This window comes from Falco naumanni, chromosome 3, assembly GCF_017639655.2.
Source record: "Falco naumanni isolate bFalNau1 chromosome 3, bFalNau1.pat, whole genome shotgun sequence".
Lineage (NCBI taxonomy): Eukaryota > Metazoa > Chordata > Aves > Falconiformes > Falconidae > Falco > Falco naumanni.
Genome location: NC_054056.1, coordinates 37,885,482 through 37,904,743, shown reverse-complemented (window position 1 = coordinate 37,904,743; position 19,262 = coordinate 37,885,482). Strand labels below are relative to the sequence as shown.

General features: G+C 42.9%; 1 protein-coding gene across 9 annotated transcripts in view; it reads right to left on the bottom strand.

Annotated features, from left to right (window-relative positions):
- The window catches only part of CTNND2 (catenin delta 2), a 680,248-nt gene that overhangs the window by 290,342 nt on the left and 370,644 nt on the right, over positions 1-19,262 (bottom strand). For 6 of the 9 annotated variants that reach the window (XM_040587098.1, XM_040587100.1, XM_040587099.1 and 3 more), the window contains 2 exons: positions 10,242-10,414; positions 1,003-1,570 (listed from right to left, as the gene is read on the bottom strand). In XM_040587098.1, the coding sequence (XP_040443032.1) occupies positions 1,003-1,570; positions 10,242-10,414 (741 nt within the window). The remainder of the gene's footprint in view (positions 1-1,002; positions 1,571-10,241; positions 10,415-19,262) is intronic. The other 3 variants (XM_040587105.1, XM_040587106.1, XM_040587107.1) reach the window with 1 other exon arrangement.

The following is a 19,262-nucleotide window of genomic DNA, read 5'->3' as shown; positions in this document are numbered from 1 at the left end:
ATCTGTATGTTTAGACACACTGGAATTATATAGGATGCCAAGAACTGATGGAGTGGAGGGGGAGGGGAGATGGGTGAGAGGAGAAAGGGGGATGAGGAGAGGTTTTAGCTCCAGTAAGAAACTTGTGTACCTGCCTGATAAACACAGCCAAACCTCTTTATGTATCCTATTTATCTTCAAATCTATTTATGTCACACAAGAGAACATATGAGCATAGCAGCTGTTACTATAGCAATGAAACTGGAAATTTTGAGAACACTAAAACCCACCCCTGAAGGATCCTCAGTTTAGCAGAGAGATGGTTTAGAGAACAGTGCACCCGTATCTCACTTCTAGGATCTGTTCAAAGTCTGCGGTTACAGAAGCATTAAATCAGCTGGAACAGCCGATTCCCCGAAGAGCACTCGGAGCCAAATAACCGCTACCGATTACTCGGCACAACTTGGTACACCGGGAGTTGCTGCTAAGTAACCTCAAACTTGTCAAATACCCCAGGAAGCGCCTGTAAATCCGGGGGAAAGTGATTCTCTGCAAAAGGCTCACAGTTTCTGATCGCGGCAGAGAAGGCATTCACCATAGTAACATACTCCCCCCCCACCTCCCCGATCCGTGGGTAAGAGCAGGGAGCTCTGCGCCCAGCGCCGCCAGCCCCGCACCCTCCCGACACGGCGCGCACCTGCCCGGCACCGGGAGAAGTAACGCACTTTGCTGAAGAAGCAGGCGGGCGGCCCGCCGCTCCCACTCACCGGAACGGCAACCACGATCCCCCCAAACCGGCTCGGTCAAACCCACCCCGCTCCTTCCCCTTGCCGGCCCGCAGCCCCGTCGCCCGGTCCCGTGAGGCGCGGCGGCTGGCGGGGCGCTGCCGCCCGGGGCCGGCGGGGCCGCGTTCCCCCTCCCTCGGCCCCCGCCACCTGCCCCCCTCCGCGGCCGCGGCGCCACCGCGCGTCCCCCCCCCCTCCCCGCTGCCGCGGACCCTGGGCGCTGCCGACCGCGATTTACCTGCGAGGGAGCCGGGTCTCTGCAGGGTGGCGGTGGCGTACAGCTCCTGGGAGTGCTTGCTGTACTGATCGGCAGCGTGAACCAGCCGCTTGGTAGGCGACAGGGTGGCGTAAGTGCCGATGGTGGAGCTTAACTGGTGGATAGGAGAGGAGGAAATGTTAGACTGGACGGTGGGCGGGGAGGTCACTCGGATGGGGGACGGCGACAGTCCCGCCGAGGAGACGACGATGTTGATGGGCGAGCTGGTGCTGTAGGACTTGGCCAGGCGGCTGGGGGACTGCTTCGGGGAGGAGAGGCGCTGCGCGGTGGCGTAGGCGGCGCCCTCGGCGGCGGAGCCGGCCCGCGGCAGCTTGGTGGGGGAGCCGCCGGGCTGGGCGGGCAGCGGGGAGCTCACCCGCTGCGCCGGCAGCGTGGAGCTGGCGTAGTAGAGCGCGGCGGCGTGCTGGGGCTCGGGCAGGTGGAAGGCGCTGCCGTGGCTGGGCGCGAAGGGCTCCCGCGGCTGCGGGGCGGCGGGCGGCGGCGGCGGCTCCGGGCCGCCCGGGTGGGCGCCGCGGCCCCCCGGGCCCTGCTGCGGGAAGGAAAGGCAGAGGCGTCAGCGGGGGGGGGGGGGGGGGGGGGGGGGGGGCGGGGGGGCGGCGGCGGGGGTCGTCCGGCTCCCCCGGGCTGCTCGGGGCGGGGCGAGGGGGCTCGCTCGCCGCCCCCCCCCCCCCAGCCGCACGCAGCCCCCCTGTTTGACCTTAAACCAGGCCGGCACCCAGCGCCCGGGGGATTAAGGGACGCGTTAATCTGCTAAAGCATTTCCAGCCTTTGAGGGAAAACCGGCCGCCGGCTGCGGCCGAGCGGCGTCTGAACTCCTCCGCACGGCTGCGGCGGGCACACGCCGTCCCGGGGTCTCTGGCTCCGAAATGCGTTGGCGTACCTGCCCTTAACCAGGCGTAGGGCAGCCCGAGTTCAAGTAACTGGGTAAATACGCCTTCCCCCCGCCCGCACTGCCATCCCGCATACATCAGGAAGGAGCAGCTGAAGCCACCGGGAAGGGCTCCAGTCGGGGCTCGTCGCCCACAGAGGAGCAGCCCGGGGCCCGTGCGAGGAGCGGCACCGCGCAGGACACCCCCACCCCACCCCCCCGGCGGCAGAACCGCGGCGCTCGCCTCAGCGCCGGCCGCGCCCGGGGCAGCCTCGCGCGGGCCGTGTCCCGCCGCCGGCAGGGCGGGCGGCCGCCTCGCGCCTCCGTAGGCGTTGCGAAGGGGCGGGAGGGCGCGGCGGGAGCTGCCGGCGCGGGGCTCCCCTGGGGCTCGGTGATTGCGGGACTGGGCCGGGGGCGGCCGGCGCTCCTCGGCAGGTGCTGCCTGTTGGAGACTCCAGCGACGTGCCCGAGCCGCTTCTGGGGCAGCGGAGGGTGGAGCTCGCCCCGGGGCGCGGGCTGCCTCCCCGTTTTACCGAGGATCCCGCGCTCAGGAGATCTCGGTGAATCTGGTAATAACTGAATCCTCCGACACCTGCGCCCCGCGGTGAGCGAGAGCCCGGCGCGCCGCTGGCAGACGCGCTATCCTTTCGGATACGTTATATTATTTTTTTTCCTGGTTATGCAGGGGATTTATTTGAAACCTGAGGGAGCGCTCCGGCTCCCGGGAGCTGGCGGTGCAGCTTGGTCCGTCTGGCCAGTGCTTCGCCCAAATACACCCACCCACCCCTCAGCCACTGATTTCCTTAGCAAGAAAAGCCTTTAAAATGCGAATAATGAGTTTTGCGACCCGATTCAAAGCGGTGTGCTGAGTGCCAACAGCGGCGTTGTTTCACATTTAAATAGCGACGTCGGTTTTTAGTAGCCTCCTACATGAAAAAAAGAAGTAAACAAAAGCACCATGTTCCCGGTGTGAAACGATTTACTTTCACTAGGATACCCAATAAAGGATTTGGTTGGGAACAAGATAAAACAACTAATCAGAGCAAAGAATAAATGAGGTTCAAAATGCATGAAATGCACTTCTCCCTATGTTGGCCCATGGAAATTTTTCCTTTTTTTTTTTTTTTTTTTTTTACTTTTTTGAGCCCTGCCCCTCAAATGCTTTGCATCTAAGGGAAGAATATGTATTTTTCTAGGCATGGACAAGATGCAAGGCTCTGAAAGAGCTGCTCCTGGTGCTTTGCTCCCAGTTAGTAGCATGGAAGCTACCAGCACTCCCAGCATTCAGGTGTCTCCAGGGAGCACTGCCCGACCCAACCCTCTGTGGCTTCGGGAGGTTTTGTGCCTGAAGAGCAATGGCCTTATAGATAAATGTAATGTAAACTGTTCCCTCCAGCTATTCTGCATGCTAGGCTCTGGGTGGACAAGAGGATAAGAGCTGTAAGTAGCTAGCTTGGTGTTGAGTTGGACTGTTCTGATAGCGACTGTGAGTTACAAACACCACGGCATCAAGTACAAGCCTTGAAATTTTCACAAACAGCCAAAAAGTTCAAGGTCCTCATCTGAAAGACTCCTAACAAAAACCAGGAAGGCAAACTCTGGGAACATCAATGAACTTTTCAAAGCTACTTTCATGCTGAGCTACTTACCGTCTCTGCTTTAAACTGGAAAGAAGGGCTAATCTGCAACTGACTGTCCAATAATGCGTTTGAAGGGAGTAGAGTTTTCATTTTCCGGGTTTAAACTGTATGGTAACACTTATAAAAGAAAAACAGGCTGGCAAGATTTAAGACAACATGGATAGAGCAAGTTTTGCACATGGTTGTTTGAACCAGCTATGTCATCAATTGATATTTGTTAATAAATTTTACTTTTTGGACTGTCAAGTGGCATAATAGCATACTTTGTAATATTCAACATTGTTCCAAAATAGTCTTCTGTAATGTTACCAGTGTCTTCAGCAACACACTGCTAATGCACTGGTAACTTAGACAGTTTGTCATTAATCATAAGGGTTTTAGGCAAGCACTGTCTTCATGTATACAAAATTTCGTTTTCTCATCTATTTCTACACTGCTTTATGTGTCAAGGATTTAGAGTAATTACTTTTAAGTAAACCAGTATTATCCCATATTCCTAATAAATCTCTATAAAGCTACAGGCATTCTGCAAGTACTAATTAAAAAAAAAAAAAAAGTAAGTCCCACTTCACAATTGGCTGTTATAGGGAAGAAGGTGTAGTGGTGGGACACAAGAATTAAATAATTAATAATGCAGCATACAGCACTTCTTAAAAAGCTAAGCATTTGCTCTGTGTGAAGGAGAGAACTTTTGGATGAACAGATTGCAATGAAAACATTAGCATGCCATATTTTCTAGGATGTGACTAATCTCAGACCTGTCTTAAATTTACTGTGAGGTTCTTAAGGTTTTTCAAAGAGCCAAGTATGCAATCACATTCTCCACTTAAGCTTTCAGAGGCAAAATGCATTTTAGTTTCCCCCTCTGTTTCTCCTGTCTGTTGCTTAACCATACAGACATGTCACTGTTCATCCTGCAATGTGACGTTATACTTCACACGGAAGAATGAAATACAATGGTATTTCCCCCTTATTTTATCATTTATCCATTATTGTTGTCAACCTGATAGTGAAACTGTGTTTAAACTAATAAATTGAGATCAAATTTTCTTCCCAGTTGTTATATCCTTCTGTATCTATCGATTTCATAGATGTGAATAAAAGCTACAACCCTATAAATACCTGTTCTAAGACTCAGAGACTTAATTTTTTGGTATCCCAAAGGAAAGAAGACTGATTTGCTTATTTGGATTCAATAAATCAGTTCTGTTATATATCCTTTTTAACAGCAGAAATGTGTGAAAAAAAACACGAGAACATTAATATAGTTATGAAAATACTTTTTTTCTCATTTAATCTTTAATTCCTTACTGTATAGACAAAATGAGATCTGCACAATCTGCAGAGCTCTATACAGAAAATTACTGAGGGTGTCCAGTTAGGTTATGGTAGACTATGGAACAATGTAACTGTTGCTTGCTTGCTATAATTCATGCATTTAATGCACTACATTTCAGGACATCAGCATTTTTGGGGTGGTTTTTTTTGTTTTGTTTATTATTTTTTTTTTAATAATTCCATTTGAAAATTTAAATCAGAACTTTAACCAAAAAAGATTAAATGAATGACTGCAATACAAGATTTCTTTTTTTATGAAGTGGAATTGTGAGGGCCAAATAACTATTGAATTTTTTATTCTGCCAGATGTTTTTCATGGATAAGGAATTATAAAATCCTTGATGGCTAGAGAGCTTAAGCAAAACTTTGGGGTCAGCTGCTAATTACTGAAACATCAGCACGCTGATAACTGGAGATTGCTCCAAGAGGGAAAAAACTCTGAGTAAGACCAGCAAAACCAGAATAGAAGAAGTCTCAGAGAACAACAAGATGACCATTGTGAATATATTAGCAGGTGCAGTAGATCTATTTGACATATCTAAAATCCCTTCAAACTATTTTCTTTTTAGGAATGCCAAAACGTTACAGCAAAACCTGGTACGTTCTGTACATCTATGCTTTACAATTCACAGGTGCTAAGGAACTGACCTTCTGTCAGTGCAACTGCCCGAGCCTTAGAAACAGAACTAAGAACAGAAGAAGCTTCATAGTAATTTCCTGGGAATGAGATAATCATAGAATTTCCAGGAAATGGTGGAAAATTTGGATCATGATACCAGTTACCCTTAAGAAATGACAACTTCCCCTCAAGAACCTGTCTACTCCTCTGACAGATAATAGAAAAACTGAAAAGTCGTGATAAATTTGCGTAAATCTGCATGCCCATCTTAGGTCTGGAAGAACTTGTATTCACAAGCATTTTTAGTTTAGCATTAAATGCCAGCACCAGTTTTCCGTACATTTTGCTCTCTGGAACTTTCAGGGATCACTTGGCCCTTGAACTCTGAAACAGGGTCACTGATGAGTATGATGCAGTACACTGTTGCCTGTAAGAAGACCCTTTCACTTGATTCGAGTGAGGATTTTCCAATTGGATGCTGAAGTGGTGCAGAAGCCATCCCTCCAGGCTGCTTTGGCTTCTTGCATATTGGTGAGTGTTAGGCAGCAAACTTGATCATCCTTACTAGGGTTTTTAAGAGACACCGGTGGTTAGGCAGCAGACTTGATCATCCTTGGCAGAGTTCTAGAGAGACACAGGTGGCCTTTTAAGGGTCCAGCTCTGTTTCACAATCTCAGTGATGCTCTGTGCTCTTTCAGTGACTGCAAGACTCGCCAGCCAATTTTTTTTTTCTGTCAGCCCAGAAGACCATATGGCTTCACTCAAAGTATGACTCTGCTCTGGTTCTGATGCCTCTATCAATACTCTTCTACAGAGGGCAGAAGAGCATATGGAAAATGCTTAACAGTCTCCAGCCTTCAGGATGCAGACTTCAGTCCTTGGGGAGCACCTGTGGATAGGTCTTTCTTCTGCGGGACTGCTTTGCTGTCATTTTTAAGTTCCTGACCTAACTAGGAAGATGCTACCCTATGTTCAAATGCAATTATATAACAGATGCCAGACTATACGACTGGATCCCTCAAATGTGGCTTATCCCATCTCTTTCTCCTGATTTTATCACAAAGGTAATGGCTATACTGTGTTTGCAAAATCCAGCTCAACGCTATTAGGAAAACTTGTCAGCATACCTGACCCTAATCTAAATGGTCATATGTATAGATGAAGGTAGGTACCACCATCATAGTCTACATGCATGCACAGAATTGTGTGAGATCCTTTCACAGTGTTCAGAGATGGTCAGTCTCTGATTTTAAAGCAGCAATGAAAGCTGCAATCATTACCTATTGTAGCATCAAACCAACATTATGCAGATCAGTTCCTCACTACCATAAGTATTATACTAGTGAATTGTTCTCTGTGAGTATCTTTGTAAGAGTAATGTGTCTTAAGATTTCATCTGCTTCCTTTAATGACAGAAAGATTCTCATGTTCATATTTGGAATCCAGTTTTAAAAACATAATCATCGGCCACGTCCTACCAGAAGTGAGGTGGGTTAGCCTATCACCTTGTGGCACAGGTGACTGATGGTGAGAGGAGCCATGAGTTTAACTGAAAATGCCAGTATACAGTTTTTGCTTGACAACTGAATACTTTCTGGTATTCATTTGCTAATATTCTAAATAGGGCTAGTGAGGTGTGGTAGTCTGATGAATGACAAACTCATGACTTGTTTATAGGAAAAAGGAGACAAGTTAGAAAATTAACTGTTAAAGGATTTTTAAAGACTTTTAAAAATTATTATTACCTTTATTTTCCATCTGCTTTTTATTTTTAAGGGTTTTCAAATTCTCTGCCAGCTTGTTCAGTCCAGAAACTTCAGGAGCATAGGGTAATACACAGCAGGGGTTTACCTCTGTTGCTACCTCAGCCTCTGAAAAGACTGCAGCATCACCAGAAGCTAAAAAAGTCCTCATACAGAAATGTAAACTACTTTCACTTCCTTTCCCCTCCCCTTGCAAATAATTGACAGTACATGTGGAAACCACTATTAGTAGTACATGCTATGCATCTTATTCTTATGATAGATACAATGTAAGCTGACCATTCTCAAGGTGACAGTAAACCAAATCAATCATTGTCAAAATAGAAGATTCACTTCTGAGCAACTATCTACAAAATCTGCTACTTTTTGTAGTAAGAGCCACTACTGACTCTTCACAACTAACCTTAAACAATTAATACAGGATATATCAGGATCTGGACACCAAGAAGCTGTTTTCAGTGAGGAAACAGAGTAATTCCCAGAGGAGCAGTTGTTACGAAGAAATCCTATTCCAGTAGCATTTAGAAGATAAAAGTTTCATGTTCTAAAGTACTCAAAGCAGTGGAAAAACTCTATGATCTATAATGAAGCCCTCCAAACTGACAAAAATGTTAGATTGCACTTCGCAGCACTATACAGGAAGCCCCAAGACTAATTAGTTTCTCTTTTTTATACAATTGCTTTTTCAGAAATTGCTCTTGCTGTCACAGCTGGCCTTGGGACTATTTACATGTTTTTTCCACGCATTTGGGCTATCATTCATGTTCAGAGATAGCTATATTCCTTGCACAGAAATACCAAAGAAAATTATCACAATCTGAGCATTTTTGACTCCTGAGGCTTATTTTAATTATAATAGGGATTGCAAAACAATTCTGAAGATTGACTTTTTTCTCCTTAATTGTGGGCTCAGCAATGGTCATATTCCAAACTTTTTAATTTTAAGTTTTGACTCTTCCTCTTCTTGCTTACCTCTTTTAAAACCTCCTTTATATGCATTTTATGGTATCAATTCATAGTTTACATGGTAATTTGTTAATATTTTCAAGATGTATTTTAATTGAACTGAAGCTGTCAAGCATCCTTTGCAGGATGGTGGTGTGAAAAATTATTATGTTCAATGAGTTCTTTCCTGCAGGAACATCTACCATACAATCTGGAGGCACACAGGAAGAAAACCTATTTTCTGCCCTCTCATACCAAGAGGAAAAAAAAAAAGGAGAGGAAAGGTTGGCTTACTAACTTACTAGTTACCTTTCTGAAGGTAACCAGTTCTCTGCAGTAGATGGGTAGATGGTTCATGAGAGCTCTTCAGATCTAAGCAACGGCTTTTCAGTGTGATCTCAATGAAAGAAATCTAATCATTATTTTTCCCCTTTCCATAAATTCATCATTTTCTGTCAATGAGTATGAAAAAAATTATATTGAATATCACTACATCTAATCCCTAGACAATCGCACACTTTCCCTTCCTGACTTTTTTTGTTGTTGTTCTTTCTCCTTCACCTCTCATTTCTTCTTTGTTTTTGTTTCTGTTGCTGTCATAACCTGTTCCTTTTCTTCCATCATATCACTTTTTCTAGCCTCCTTGGAGAATGCATCACACCCTTTCAGGCTAACACTCAGGGTATGACGCTCTTCACAAAGTGCAAATCTGCCCAGGCTTCAACTGCCTATTATAGCCTCCTTTTTCTTTCTAGAAATCTGGAACCCTGCTCTCCTGCTTGCTTCAATCCCAAAGAACATCAGGGAAGTCCTCTTTGGTAAACACAGAAAAACCCTGAGGACTTACCACTATGCAGGCTCATTTTAAAGCCTTTATAGAAGAAAAACTGATACCTATCCAATTTTAAATGAAATTTAACTGTGCTTTATTTCATTTTTCTGTCTTAGAGGATAGGGAGCTTTTTTGAGCAACCTGAGAGGACAGAATATTGTATGTCTCTCGGTATCCCACAGACTGTGCAATGACTATATAACACTTGAAATCTCTTAGCAATTTAAGGCTTTGAAATTTAAATACTGCTTAGTTCTACAGAATCCTGAATTACAAAGTGTCCCAGTGTCACGCTCAGATGGACTGCTTTGCTGGGGCAGTTAACATCTAAACAGAGAAAATAACCTGAGCTGACCAACAAAACCCAGTCAAGACTTTGATTATGTACAGAAGAGTGAACTCTTCTAGAAATTTTTGTCTAAACTGAAGCTTAAACATCCCAGTGAGAGGCTTTGATGTCACAGTGAAAAGGACAGAAGGTGAGAGGGTTACGTGTCAGAGCCGGGAGGACTCATTTAGACAGGAAGACGGATTTACAAAGCTTTAAAGAGCATCTGAAACAATCTTTCAAAATGTTTGAAATGTACAGGTGGCTGTCTGATAAGTTGCTTGTCTTGCAATATAGGGGAAAAAAAGGCCAAAAATTATTCTTACACTCTTACACTTGGGATTAGGCCATGGCACCAGGCGATGCATGGTATCCCAAGCAGGTTTTGCATCTGGTGTCAGTCTGACTTTGGTTTTGTTTGCTGGCACTTCACTGCTTTCAGTTATACCTGATGCCAACGAAGGGAGATTCCAGACCTTAGTTACAGCTCCTAGTCAGTGCACTTACAGAAATTTTCATCCTTAAATGCCTAAACATGTTGTCACCAAAATATATATACAAATGAGTAGTACAACTAGCATGTAAATCTCCTTTTTATGTCACCAAAATATATATACAAGTAAGTAACTACAACTAGCATGTACATCTCCTTTTTAATCAGGATTATTTTGTTACCGTGCAAGTCAACATACTTTAGATTTACAAAAACCAAGGTGGCAGCTCCCCTCTGTGCAGTGCAGATGCACTGAACGAGACAGAGAGTAAGGCAGACATTCATGTGCGGGCAGGCACCTAGCAGGTCTGTTTCCTGGGAGCCACCCCACATGATTTCAAGTGTGAGAGACCCGTGCTGCTCAGAACACGTACCTGGCTGTAGCTCTGGATGGCACCTCTGGCCTGACTGCTGCGGGCTGGGAGCTGGGCAGCCGCTGTTTCGCCCAGGGCGAGGGTCTGGTTGCTGTGGTAGCTGGCTGAGTACTGGAAGGACCCTTCAGGTTTGGAATTGAGCTGGAGTGCACTCTGGGAAAGGAGGCTGGGTCCTGCGGGGACAGGATTTGAGGGCAGTCAGAAAGTCTCAGTGAAAGAGCATACCTGTATTATCTGTAGAGTGAGCCTTGAAATTATCAGATGTATGTGCTTTCAACTTTTCACAGTTTGGCTTTCCAGTAATAAAAATCACATACATTAAATTATTTCTTTAGCACTCAGTCATCATTATTATTGTATTCAAGCTACAGACTACATTGATTTCTTTGCAAAATATGTATGGTTTTGACTGGTGAAGAATTTGTAAGCCTAAACAAAGCCAACCATACTATTTGATAAAATCTTGGTTTTCAGCTCAGAATACTTGATGAGTTTTCTTTTTTTCTAAGGATAAGCCTTGTTTATTTCGCTTAATTATATCCAGTTGTTCTGCATGGTAAATGCTAACTTGTCCCTCCCTGGGCCCCCAGCACATTAGCTCTATTGATTACTGCCACTTTGTCCTGTACACACCATGATGTAATACTTCAGTGCGTGTAGGGATGGATGCCAGCCCTTAAAATATTAATAGCTTCTCTCATCATGTAGGACTCACCCTGAACTCAGTGAATCTTGGATGCCTGTTTTGTCAGCCGATCTTATCTTCCCCATCCCAGCACTCCACGTCAGGAAAGCAAAATGTGGGCAGCGAGCTTAAATTGGGGCTGGCAGACTGAAGTGCATATCAAGAGCATGAACAGTGACACTTTCCACAGTTACGAAGTTGTTCTTTGAAACCAAAACATGTTATAATATTCATTAGGTTCATGTACAAGTGATTTAGCTTATCATGTGTCCATAGCAAATTCCCCAATTTTTGACACAAGGGTAATTATCAGACAGGGACAGGCTCTTCCTACACTACATTGTCATGTGGTTTAGACATGACCTCCCATAACCACTTTTAATGGTGAACTCATTCTATCTCCACACACAAAGAGCTACATTAAAGAATGCCCACCTAATCCTTCCCTATGCCTTCATCAATTTTAGTCTCTTTTAATTTTCAGTAAACTAGCTTACTCTTCCATGGCGTCTGGGCCCAGCAAGCGAAATACAAGACTAGAGGGTTATGCTTTGGCCATTGAATGAATTACAAAGAAGTCTACCTTCAACCCAACAGCTATTATCTACAGCATATTCAGGAGCTTCATGGGGATGATAGGTTCCTCTTCTGGTTAGCACTAACAAGCTCATGAAAGCATAGAAGGTGACACAAGCCTTATGTGACGTGAAATGACTGCGTTGATTTTGCTCCCACAGAGCATGTGAAAAGTTCAGTTTTAAAAAGACTCACAATAGCAAAATTCCAATTTATTTCTTCAGAATAACTCCCAGTACATTCCTGATACAAAGGCCAAATGTTATGACCTTTAAGTCTTTGCTACGAGGATGTAAAGCTGCTCCAAAAAAGTTTCCACTTGAAAGTGTGCAAACAACCCCACCTCCAAATTAACATGGAGAATATTTTTTCCCCTAGCCTGTTTCTCAGAAATGGTAGAATCTTTATAACTGGTATTTTCCAAAAAAACAACCCGAACTGTTCATATTACAAACAAACTTTGTAGGCTGTTGTCGTGGCTTAACCCTGGCCAGCTACTAAGCCCCACGCAGCCGCTCGCTCACTCCCCCCACAGTGGGATGAGGGAGAGGATTGGAAAAGTAAAAGTTAGAAAACTCACGGGTTGGGATAAAGACAGTTTAATAGGTAAAGCAAAAGCTGCACACACAAGCAAAGCAAAGCAAGGAATTCACTCCCCACTTCCCATGGGCAGGCAGGTGTTCGGCCATCCCCAGGGCAGCAGGGCTCCAGCACACGTAACGGTTACTCAGGAAGACAAATGCCATAATGCCATATGCCGAATGTCACCTCCCTTCCTTCTTTTTCCCCCAGCTTATACATACTCAGCATGACATCGCATGATATGGAATATCCCTTTGGATAGTTGGGGTCACCTGTCCCGGCTGTGTCCCCTCCCCATTTCCCGTGCCCCTCCAGCCCTCTCGCTGGCAGGGACCAAGGAACTGAAAAGTCCTTGACTTACTATAAACATCACCTAGCAACAACCAAAACCATCAGTGTGCTACCAAGGCTGTTCTCACACCAAATCTAAACCACAGCCCTGCACCAGCTACTAGCAATAAAATTAACTGTATCCCAGCTGAAACCAGGACAGCTATGTAAAGTGGAAGTGTTTGCATCTAAATGTAGACTGGAATTATGACACTATTTTACATATCAACACAATATATACTGCAGTCAATTGCATTCATCAGAATATTCCAGGTATAGGACAAATCTAGAAAGTAATTTCTGGCCCCTGCATTTTCCGTACAAGTACAGAAGGAAGCAGGGCTCTAGGTATGCTGTGAGGTTATTAAAAACCTATCACATGCATAGGACAGCTGAACTTAATCCTGCATGGGTGCTTGTTTTAAATCCGACATTTGGTAGCTTTCCGTTCCCTGACTGAAAATAGGGTTTACTAAGCATTTTCCCATTTCAGTGCTTTTTTTTGCAAATTTTGTTCTTTAATGAAAGAAATATTTTCACAGGTTTTTTTTTTTTCAAAGAGCATGAAGAATATATAGGCTTAGTTTTAAAATATATCTGTAGACTTTATTTAATATTTTGGATTTTTAATTTTCACTGAAAATTTGCCTGTGATCAAGTGACATGATTAAGTTCAGAAAAATCACAAAAGCATAACTTTCCCAGGAGGGGCAAAAGTTGCAGCAAGAAAGCAATTTTTGTGCATGAAGGTGTTTGTACTCATTCTGAAAGTAATTATGCCGTGACATTTCTAAAGCTTAAATAATGATTAAACTATCACATGCTAGTAACTCAATATGTTTCAATTTTCATTGCATCTGGCTTTCAAGTGTTCCTTTCATATTACTATGGCTCACTAGGGGATTTACATAGCCAGCTATAATCACATACATGGGTTCTCTGCACCATTTAGCCTAAACACTTCCATGCACTTTAAGAAACTTATCCAAACCATTAAAAAAAAAAAAAAAAAAAAAAAGAGTAGAAAGTTTGGAGCACATGGTTTCAAATTTATTAACTATTGTATAGCAGTTTTTATTTTGTACCTTAACAAGTAGTAATGATCGATTAAAACATATACATTTCAATAAAGTAATTATACCGTCATTTGAGAGAGACAGCCAGATATTTAAATTTTAAATAATCCCACATTTCTCAAGCAAACGTAGAATGCAGTTGTGGCTGCTTGCCTGTAAATAGTAACTCAGTCTAAACCAAGCATACAAATGCCATGAAACATTTGAGATCAATCAGCGTGATCTTGAAAAAACTCAAGTTAGTTTTTCAGGATTTAGGGACTACAAGCAGTCCCATCTTGTTTGATATGGAAAAGATGGATCACTTTTCTCATTAACATTTTTGAGATTTCAATGTGAAGGCAAAATCAAACCTTCTGAAGACCCCTCAGCTCACCCAGAAGAGAACAAAGTGGTTTGTTTATGTACTTCTATATGCTGATAGCTCTTGACAACAAACTACTTGTTTTTCCTGGCAAAAATTTAAACTCTGCTGTGTTGGTATAAGAAAATGTTTGTGCAAATATTTTTCATTTGTTTTCAGAGAATTTAAGGCAGCTAGAAACTCTGTTTTCAGTTAGGCACTGCAAATCACTAGCTGACTGCTAGAACAATTCGGTCTTATTTGTTCCCTTAATGCTACATAATTAACTACCAATCTCCAATTTAAAGTAAGCTTAAGAACAAACACTACCAGCTTCATAAGGGTTAATTTAGCAGATCCCAAGGATCTGTAGTATTGCTTTAAAAATTCATACTAAATTTTATTTCTCTTTGGGGCTATGGGGAAGATATAACTACCTGTTTTCCCCTATGTTTTTTCATCATCACATAAAAAAAATAATACCTATTTTCTTTATGAAAGAATGTTAGTGTTGGAATATTCATACTGGATAGTACCAAATTTTCACTGCTTTAGTCAGTGCCACTTTCTTCCTATATTAAAATACTAGCAGATATTTGTGCAAATTCAGGAAACTAAGCCAGAGCCATCAGACTGCAAGAGATGCCACAGTGGACTAACTTCAAAAGATGGAGCAAGGTATTGTACTTAACTCTTCCATTTGTCTCCAGTTTGGACTGCAGACAATACCTTCCTCTTCCTCTCAACCCCAGGCTGGTGAAAGTCTCCCTGTCTTCCTCCCCCTGGCTGCTGTAACCTGGCTCAGTAAGGAGCTCAGGGTGTGCTTCTTGCTTAGGGGACAGCCATGGTGTGCTTAGGCTGGGGAAAGCTGCTGGAACATGGAGAAGATCAGGCAAGAAGAGAATGAAGGACATGCTTACATCAGGGAGCCACCCCACAACGAAACCTCAGAGGTGTTGGGAGAGCACAGGACTTTCCTAGGAACCAGAGAATGGAAACAGGTGTTCCCTTTATGGTTTGCCATGCCTGCCAGCACCTGTGTCTGCAGAGACAAAAGCAGTCACCCGTTCAGACAGTATGGGGAGGGGGCAGGCTGTGAAACTCTTTTGATTAATTACCCACCCCTCTTACTGGCAGTTACATTGACTACTATATGGCTACTATTTTCATTTCAAAAACCTAATAGTTTAAGTTATCTGGAGCACCTGAGGGTGCCTGGCACACTTACTTCAAGCAAAGCAGGGAAGACAAACAGATGCAGTGCAGGACTTGGCCCTGCTCCGAGTCCTACCACTGGAGAGAGCAGCACTGAAGCCCGCACTTGCTACCTTCCTGGCATGTTGCATTCAACAAAATAAGCATAGCCTGGCGTTACACTGAACAGGTGGATCCATGGCATTTACTACATTATGGCAAAAAATGTGAACCAGTGAGTTATAGGATCCATCACAAGCCATAGAAGGACAGCTTCCACAGCATCTCTCTGCTTCTGTCAAGAGGGGGGTCAGGGAAGTTGGAGGCTTGGAAGCAAACCCCAGGAGAAGCTGGGTGCTCAGCAGGCTGCTGTGATCCAAAGACCCAGGTGGTATGATGCCCAAATTAAGCAGACACAATATTACATTTAAAAAAAGGGGGGGGGGGGGGGGGGGGGGGAGAAAAAAAAAAGAGAAAAAAAAAAAAAGAAAAAGACTCACGTGCATCAGCACAGTACTGAATTTTGACTCAATGAATACTCATTAATACTGACTGGAGCTTCAGTAAAAGATGACCAAAAATAGGCATCATCACTGACAGTAGTTGAAAAGCCAGGGGCACTTGGTTAGGAACGACAGCTGCCAAGCAAGCATGTTTTTGTTTTCTTCCCTTCCCCCGGGGGTAGGGCCTTGTCTAGTGACCACAAAAGTAGCCAAGTTCACCTGAATTCTATCCCATAGTGGTCATAAGCAGAAGCCTATCTCACATAAGAAACTCGGTAGGAAATTGGGCTCCAAGGAGCTTACCAGGGTCAGAAGTTAAGCAGTCTTCTAAGTGGTGAGAGGCTGGACCCTTACACTGATTAGAGATGGAGGGCAAGGAAACACATCCTATTAAATGTTGTTATTTGTAATATTACTAGATCATGAATTAGATTTTTTTTAAAAAAAAACCAAATAAATGATATAAAGTCTGATAAGATTTAAGTACAATCAGTATTTGTGATATGTATCTTTACCTACAGGGCAGCAAGTTAAGGTAGTAGGAATCTGTGGAATGTCTCCATTACAGACTCAAGAAAACTTTGTATTTTTTCTGTCTTATACTGTCGTGCCGTTGCTGGGTCACAAAGCAAAATAACCAGATGAATGTGGGATTCTTGTAAAGGACTCACAAAAAAAAAACCTGAAGAAATTGTTCCCCGTGGGGATATCAATGACAGCCTACCCCTAGCGTCCACCAGCCAAACGTGTGAAAAGTTACTCCTGTTTCCTAATCTTTAGACTGCAGTATCTCAAGGAATACTTCACAAATTGTAGCTTCACAATATGTAACAATTCAAGATGATGCTACATCAATAGTATGGTCAACCTTCAAAACAAACAACAAAACCAGGCTGAATTATGAAACAGGACTAATATATTACAGAATTTATCATGGAAGAAGTATTAAATAAAACATTATCTGCTAGTTGTTCAATTATAAAATAATTACCATATAACGACAATTTCCACATAATACTATATTATTACAAGATAAGGGCATGATTAATTCAGTATTCAAAATCTGTGCAATAATTACTTCTAATGGGCTAAAATAATTACACTACAAAGTACAGAAACATATACCTAGTCAGCCCCCATGATGTGACTGCACACTTGTTACTTAGCTTTTCATATGAAGTTCCCAACAGAAATATCATGCAAGTTAAAGGAGAAGTTTGGTTTGTTTGTTTTTTTTCTCTCCTTAAGATTTAAAGTCAGTTAGTTTACCAGGGCACATTTCCTTCTCCAAGTAAGTAGTAAAGTGGAGCACTACTATTGTGTTACACATCTCCATTTGGTCAGTCATGTATTGCGATGGCAGTTGTAACTGACAGAGAAAATAGACTAAAATGTTTTGGAACGAACATTTAATTGTCTCCCATACCAATTATAAACAACACTTCACTCACCTTCGATCAACTGACAGAAGTAGTAATGATAAATTGTAGAGTAAGTGTAAATAAAGTGTGTTTAATTACTGTGATTAATCACTTCACACATTCTTCAACCTGCTTTGCTCATTTGGGTAACAGTTGAAAGAAAGGACTAGCAAAACTCATTTAATGTCCTTTAAACATTCATTTACAGAGTTAATAGGTTGAGGTGCCTCACATCCCAGTGAGAGGAACCATCTCCAAACTGTTAGTATATGCCTAATTAAGGATTTCAAATACCAAAAAGTCATCACTTACTGTTTCTTCTGCCTCTCATGTCATTTAGTTTGAGCATGAAATATTGATTTCTACCCTGTAACCTGCTATTTTCCTTAGTTCATTGAAGTGCGTGTACTCATGGTAAGCAGTTGCTAACCACTTCTAAAACTCAGTTGTATTTGTTACCCAGTTTTGCAAAAGAAATGGATGATTAAGAGAGGTGTAAAAAAAAAAAAAAAAAAAAAAAGGATGATGAGGTCAGAATATCTGCAAAGCGGTCACTCAATTTCTGAGGTTTCGACTGTATTTGGAATGCTGGGGGAATCCTGGAACTATACTGCAAGAATAATAAACCCAGGGATAGCTCTTGATGGTAACCTGCCAGTGTCCTTCCACAGTATTTGACAGTAAAGAAGAGGGAAGGATAGTTAAAGACAAGGTGGAAGGACCTGTCCCTAGTGATGCTAAATTCTTTGGCATCTGGTACATCCTGTTTTCCAAGTTCTGCTCCCAGAATTCAGCTGCTGGGACCAGCAAAGAAGGAGTAAACTTCCTGTACAAAACAGAAGGGTAAGGAACATTTGTTTGCCTGTTTTAAGCCCCTGCATTCCAGTATGGCCTATTTTTGAGGTCATCTGAAATGTTCTTTGAAGAAACTCTCCTGCTGAGGTGATTTAGGGTGGTTTTGGGAAGCTGAGTAATGTAAGTGAGGGGAAGGGAAGCCCTGGCAGTACCTCGGGGTGGCATGGAGCAGCCCCCTTGGCACTGAAGTTCAGACATCTCTCCCCTCCTCCCCATTTCCTAGTCTCTGAGGAAGGTGCAAAAAGTGCAGGCAGAAGCAGTGGAGGCGGGGGGCAATTGTGGGGGGAAACACTGGGAACTAGACGAGAGACCTTTGTGGCTATCAAAAAAGGATGTTTTCTTAATTACAGGCAGAAAAAGGAAAGACTAAAGAAAGGCAAAACCTAAGATCTGCAGACAAAAATAAATCCTGTCAGCTACAACTGGTCAAACAGATTCCATAGAAAAAGGACGTTCAAGCCAACTGTTAGTCAGATCTCCAACAGAAGATAACAATCAGCTACAACAGAACTAGTAACAAGCCTTGCCCCCATTCTCCCTCCAAATCCAGGACTAGTACTAGAATTGTACTAGGAAAATATTTAAAGATCTACCTTCTAGGAGATAGTATTAAAGATACCAGTACTTTTATATCACAAGAAAAAATGCCACGGCTGCAATGTAACAAAGGTATTTTGTACCCTAGGAATGAAGAATGTTGGGGAAAAAAGTGGTTGTTGGGGGGAAGGAAATACTAAAAATTAAGAAATAAGTGATAATGAATTATATGCTAAATCAGAAGCAGCTCCCTTGGTATGAAAAAAAATTATCTCTTTAGATGAGAAGCAGCAATTCTTAAATGAGCACACTGAAAACAAACTTGTTCTAGAAAAAGGGAGAGTAATTTATATGCAATACCATGCTCTACCAGCATTAAGAAGGCTATGTTCTACCTAGAAATACAGAGAAGGGCTTTAGTGTTGCTATAGAACCTATTCTTAGGTACTGGAAAATAGGATTGGGTGGAATGCATTCAGAAATGTAGAATAAGTTCATTTTCATCCAAGAATTCTATAAATTATATATATCTGGAGAAAAGATGCAAAAACTAGGCTGAAACTATTATGTAAGGGAACAATACAAGGATATCCCTTCTAACTCTCTTTCTGACCTAATTATTATTGGAATGAAAGATGAAAAACACTTTATTTCAAGAGTAAGCAAACTGAGAATAGCAAATAGTTTTATTAGGTGCTGATAATATGCTTTTTACACAAAATACAAATTCTGCTGTTATTGTAAGAGATAAACAGAGGTGTTGGCTAGGATTTGAAATAATAAATCACTACTCCAAGGCATAACAAAGAAGCAGAAATGTCCACAAGAAGTTGTAGAAAAACATAAGTCCTGAAGTACATAGAAAAGAGTAAGGCCTGCATCCCAACTGGAAAGTAAATGGTTCTTTTTTGATTACTTA